General features: G+C 49.6%; 1 protein-coding gene across 1 annotated transcript; it reads right to left on the bottom strand.

The window, feature by feature from the left end:
- Nucleotides 1-3,292: 3,292 nt before the first annotated feature.
- On the bottom strand, nt 3,293-4,932 carry RPS23 (ribosomal protein S23). Its single transcript, XM_041752106.1, has 4 exons — nt 4,789-4,932; nt 4,199-4,358; nt 3,610-3,730; nt 3,293-3,484 (listed from the first exon to the last, which is right to left on the bottom strand). The coding sequence occupies exons 1-4, from the start codon at nt 4,790-4,792 to the stop codon at nt 3,338-3,340; spliced, it is 432 nt and encodes a 143-aa protein (XP_041608040.1). The 5' UTR covers nt 4,793-4,932; the 3' UTR covers nt 3,293-3,337.
- Nucleotides 4,933-5,272: the final 340 nt, after the last annotated feature.

Here is a 5,272-nt window from a genome sequence, read left to right as displayed (position 1 = left end):
GAGAGAGAGAGAGAGAGAGAGAGAAGCAGGCTTCATGCCAGGAGCCTGACGTGGGACTTGATCCTGGGACTCCAGGATTGCACCCTGGGCCAAAGGCAGGCGCTAAACCACTGAGCCACCCAGGGATCCCCTCATGAATCCCTTCAAATGTGTCACTCTAAAAACGACTTTCTCCTATGAGACAATTTATGCTTAAAACATACAATTTTAATGTTTTAATGCTTTGGTCTAGAACTCCTATGGTCACATTATTATGATAATAAGGTTTAAAATCCATGTATCTTCTTCACATACTAACATCACTTTACCAAATAATATGGACAGCAATTGTGCTAGAAACTAAGAATGCTCAGTACAACCTAAGAAAATCCCCCAACTATACGGTCCTAAGAAATGGGAGCTAATACTTGAATGGTCCATTTAAAGATTTTATACGTTAAAATAAAGATTATACATGCCACTGTTCATGAAAATTTTATAGTAATGTGATAATTTATGACCTTAGTCTCTTTTCTTGACTATGCAAAGCCATCAGAGAAACGTTAGCTATTTGGACAACCTTGAAACGGACTCCAGGTGTGTTTTCCATAGCCATGACCATTATGATTAAATCCTGCCACCAGACATCTTACTAGAATGAAACAAATTGGAAATTCATGTTTTGTAACAGGACCATTTGTTTCCTTACTTTTGAGATTAGAAAGTTCTTTATATACTTCGACTCAAGTTTGTTGTTGGATATATGATTTACAAATATTTTTGTCTAGTTTGTGATTTATATTTTCATTCTCTTAAGACTTTTCAGAGTAAAATTTTGAAAAAAGTCCAATGTATCCTTTCTTTTGTGTGTGTGTGTAATGTACTTTTGGTGTACCAAGAGCTCTTCACCGAAGTCATGAAGATATTTTGCTTGATTCTATCAATTTTATAGCTTTACATGCAGATATATGACCCATTTTGTGTTAATTTCTGTATAACGGGTGAGATTTAGGTTGAGGTCCATTCTTTTAGCAAACTGAAGTCTGTACTGTTTATTGTAAAAACTATCCTCTATCCTTCCTCCATTAAACTGCTTTTGTACCTTTGTCAAAAATCAGTTCTTACCTATGTAAGTCTGTTTATATTTTGTTGATGTCTCTGCCCCCCTTCAATACCACACCGTCTTGATTACTGTAGCTATAAATCATAAAATCAAGTTTTGTGATTGCTTCACCCTTTATCCTTCACTTTCAGTATTAACTACTCTAGTTCCTTTGCCTTTTGATAAAAATTTTAGAATTAGCTTTTGTCTCTATAGGAAAAATCTGCTGGGACTTGGCTTAAATTTTGCACCCATGATTAGTGTCTCATTTCTCTCACCCTACAGCTTCCATGCAGTCAGGCACAGCACAGGGCGGGACACACACTTCATGCTGGACCCAAGAAGGGACAGCATCAGTCACAAGGTGGGGGGGAATACACAGGAGGCAGAATGAGGCATAAGGAGACAGATCAGTTTCAAAAACTTTGCGGTTTGAGGCATCAGAGGTGGATTTAGGTGTCCATCTGTCAGTCTCTTAGCTATAGGTGTCCAGGGTGCACCCAGCAGACAAATGCGAGCCACTGACACAAGGTATCTTAACTCCCAGGTGTGTCTCTACAGGTTTGGCTGAGATCTCATCAGAGCAGTAAACGACACACTGTAGAGGTGTGGGTGGGTATCCCTTCCACGGTCTTCTAGCCCTGCCCCTGCCTCTTCCCTCCTGCAAGGCCAGGCAGCACCTCCTCGCTCCCTGTACCGTGGCTGACCCAGTGCTGACTATGGGGATGAACTGTGATCCTTGGTGGCCTCTTGTGGTTCAGGCCAGGTGGGCAGGACCCAGAGGTCTCTTGGGTTGGGTCAGTTATATCCATCCAAAAGCATCTGGTCAGCCTTCGAGAAGGACATAACTAATACCTGTACAACTACATGCTCTAGTAAGCCCTGGAATAGAAACCAAGGGCAGCCTGTCTCACTACCACACATAAATGTATCAAATTAACATGTAGCTCCTGAATTTATACAATGTTGTATGCCAAACTTTGTATTTCAGTCTTTGAAAAAACAGCCACTTTCCAATGTTGTGGAAAGACAAGTCAATCATTCATAGCAAGCATAAACACAATTTGAGGTTTGGGGATCAGTGGTCTAAGATGGGAGAAGCAGCAGGTAGCATGAGGGACTTCCTGAAGCTGCATGGGGAATGCAAATTTTAGCGAGGGAGAGGGCATTATTGCTGAACAGGCAAGCATCAGACAAAACACAACACACATCTCCTGTGCTGTGGAAAGGTTCATGGTCTTGGTCTTACGGGCAATGGAAAGCCAAAGCAGTTCTATTCTCCAAGGTCCTACACGTAACCTAACATTATGCTTTGATCAGAGATCAAGTTAACCCACTGCCAGCAGCAGTCCTCTGATGGGATTCAAGAAAGCTAGTTTCACTTTAGTCATGAGATTTTACCATTTTTTCTCCTATGGAAATTTTGAGACAACTTATGGACAATACCAAGAGACATTAACTAAATAGAGAACGAACTGATCGTTGCCAGCTAAAATAAGTGGTGGGATTAAGGACACTTGTCAGGATGAGCACCGAGGGATTCATGGAATTGTAGCACTGTGTTGTACACCCTAATGCTGACATATGGTAACTATACTGGAATAAGAATGAAAAAGAACTTGCCTCACGCACCCAACACCCAGCTTCCAACAACTGCCAAGCTATTAACACTTCTTGAGCATTTCTAACTCATTACTTACACTTTGTGATGTGAAATAAACCCCAAGGTCAAAATATATCAGTTGCTGACAAGGTCAGGACCAAGAGCATCTAGGTTCATCTTTTCTATAGCTGAACACCCCAAGTTTTTCTTCCAGGTCTAATTTGCCTGGTGTACACACATCCATTGACTTGTATCCACTCAGTCACCCAGTGCCCTTCTTGTCATAAACACAAATACAACATGGATCGTGAACCTTTAGATACTTGAACCCCCAAACAGGGAGCAACGTGAGGGTGCTATTTACCATACTGGGTCCCCAGGAGATGATCACAGGATGCACATTGGCATGGTTTCCCAGCACGATTCCTGCTTTAAGTACAGTGAGCTCCAAAAGCCCTCTACACAGGGATACTGTGCATTTATTCTGGATTTATTAGCTGCGGATTTGTTTATTCCACGAAGAGAAGAAAAACTATGAATCCCAGTCTCCTGAAATGGTTAAGCACACACCGTCACCTCTGCAGTTAAGGAAAATAAGACACAAAACATTTCTGGTATATGAAAATTTATTGTCCTGTTTTTACCACCAAAACTTATGATCTTGGTCTTTCCTTCTTGCCTTTGTACAAGGCCAGGAGAGAGACATTGGCTACTTTGACAACTTTAAAGCGAACTCCAGGAATGTCACCGACAGCATGACCTTTGCGACCAAATCCAGCCACCAGAACCTCATCATTTTCCTGGAATAAAATCAACAGTTTACTGCTGGTATCATTGGCAATCGCTAAAAAATACCCATTCGTCATATAAAAAAGTGGGAAAAAACACGCTCTCAGGAACAGATACCAGAAACTGAAATACTTGCCTCAATAAAGTTCAAACAACCATCATTGGGTACAAAGGCTGTGATCTTTTTGCCGTTCTTGATCAGCTGGACCCGGACGCACTTCCTGATGGCAGAATTTGGCTGTTTGGCTTCAACCCCCCTGGAACACAAGCGGCACAGCACCGTGAGCTGCCTTCCCTAGAAACCCTACGGGTTCCACCTTTTCAGTCTGCTCCTAAATCAGCCAAGTCCCGACACGGACCAAGCTTCTCCTCAGTCCAGCACATCAGGGACAAGACCTCCGGCCCCTTGACCAGATGCAAAACAACAAACACGCACGGAGAAACAAAGCTGTTGAGCCTGGATTCAAAACCCGACCGCCAGGAAACCGTAACCTCCCGCAAGAAACTTACCTTAATCTCCCCGAATAGAAAGATGCCAAGGCTGGTCGCCAAGGCGAGGACCGACGGCTGGGGGCCGTGCGCACGTCGGAAGCGCTCGGGACCCCCTCCGTTGCCGCCTCCCCCCACCTCACGCGGCTGCCGACCCCGTGCGGCGGCGGCCGCGCGCCTCGCCTCGCCTCGCCGGGGGAGCTCCCGCACCGCGAGGGCCCTGCGCCCCCACTTACACCTTCTCCAGCACGATTCCCTTCGCGTGGGAAGCGCCCCCGAAGGGGTTGGCCTTCAGCGCCGTGCCCAGGTGGGCCTTCTTGTACTGCTTATCATGCCACTTCTGGTCCCGCCGGTGGCTGCGGAGCTTCCGGGCGGTACGGAGGCCGCGACACTTGCCTGCGAGCGAAGCCCCGGTTAGTCGGTCCGTACGCCGCGGTCACGCCTCACGTCTCCGAGGACTCCCGCCTCGCCCGGCGGCAGCCCGCAGGCCCTCGCGCGCCGCCTCAGCACGTGGCGCGGCCCTCAGGCTCCCGGAACCAACCCAGGCGCGCACGCGGACGCCCGCATGGACGCGCCCTCCCAGGCGCCGAGCCCCGGCGCAGCTCCCGCGGCCCAGCGCCCGTCAGCGGCGGCGCGGCCGGGGCCCCGCATGGGCCCTCCCGCTCCGGGCCGTGGGCTCGCGGGCCCGCGCTCCCCTGGCCTTCCCCGTCGGGCCGCCCGGCAGCGTCCTCCTCGCCGCCCTGTCCCTGCCCGCCCGGCCCCCGACCCCCGAGTTCGGCCGGCGACCCCCCACCCCCACCCCCCGGCCCGGCCGCCGCCAGCTCACCCATCCTGCCGGCGCCACGGGCCTGAGCGAAAGAGAGAAGCGAGGCAGGAAGGAGCCACAAGCCACCGCGAACAAGCCCCGCCCAGCCGAGGACCCCATGCAGCTGTCTGCGCAGCGCCTGCCCCGAAGCTGGCGCCCCTGGTTTGAAAACGACAAGCTTGCGCCACTTCCCAGAACCTGGGCCTTACTCAGTTCGTGTGGCATTCAGTGTCGCTTCGCTTACATTGTTTTTATTTCGGTTTTAAGTCACTGCTGGCGACAAGAGGAGTGCGGACTACCAATCCCAGAATCCTTTGCATGAGACTCGCTGGAGGGCGCAGGCGCGCTTGCAAACCCGCGGGGGCGGGGCTTAGGGACACGGGGCGGGGCTTAGCGAGCGGAGGCGGGGCTTAGCGAGCGGAGGCGGGGCAAAGCGAGGGGACCCGCGAGCGTGCAGGGCGGGCCACCTGAGCTTCAACCCCGACTCGCGAGCAGAATCGTAAAT

This window comes from Vulpes lagopus, chromosome 4 (genome assembly GCF_018345385.1).
Source record: "Vulpes lagopus strain Blue_001 chromosome 4, ASM1834538v1, whole genome shotgun sequence".
Lineage (NCBI taxonomy): Eukaryota > Metazoa > Chordata > Mammalia > Carnivora > Canidae > Vulpes > Vulpes lagopus.
This window is presented reverse-complemented; position numbering and strand designations above follow the sequence as displayed.

Bases quoted from the DNA above. Each gene is read 5' to 3' on its own strand.
- RPS23 (XM_041752106.1), bottom strand. The intron at 3,731-4,198 runs GTAAGTGGGGGC...CTTGTGTTCCAG, and splicing joins GGAATCGTGCTGGAGAAGGT to GGGGGTTGAAGCCAAACAGC. The intron at 3,485-3,609 runs GCAAGTATTTCA...ATTTTATTCCAG, and splicing joins GTTGTTTGAACTTTATTGAG to GAAAATGATGAGGTTCTGGT.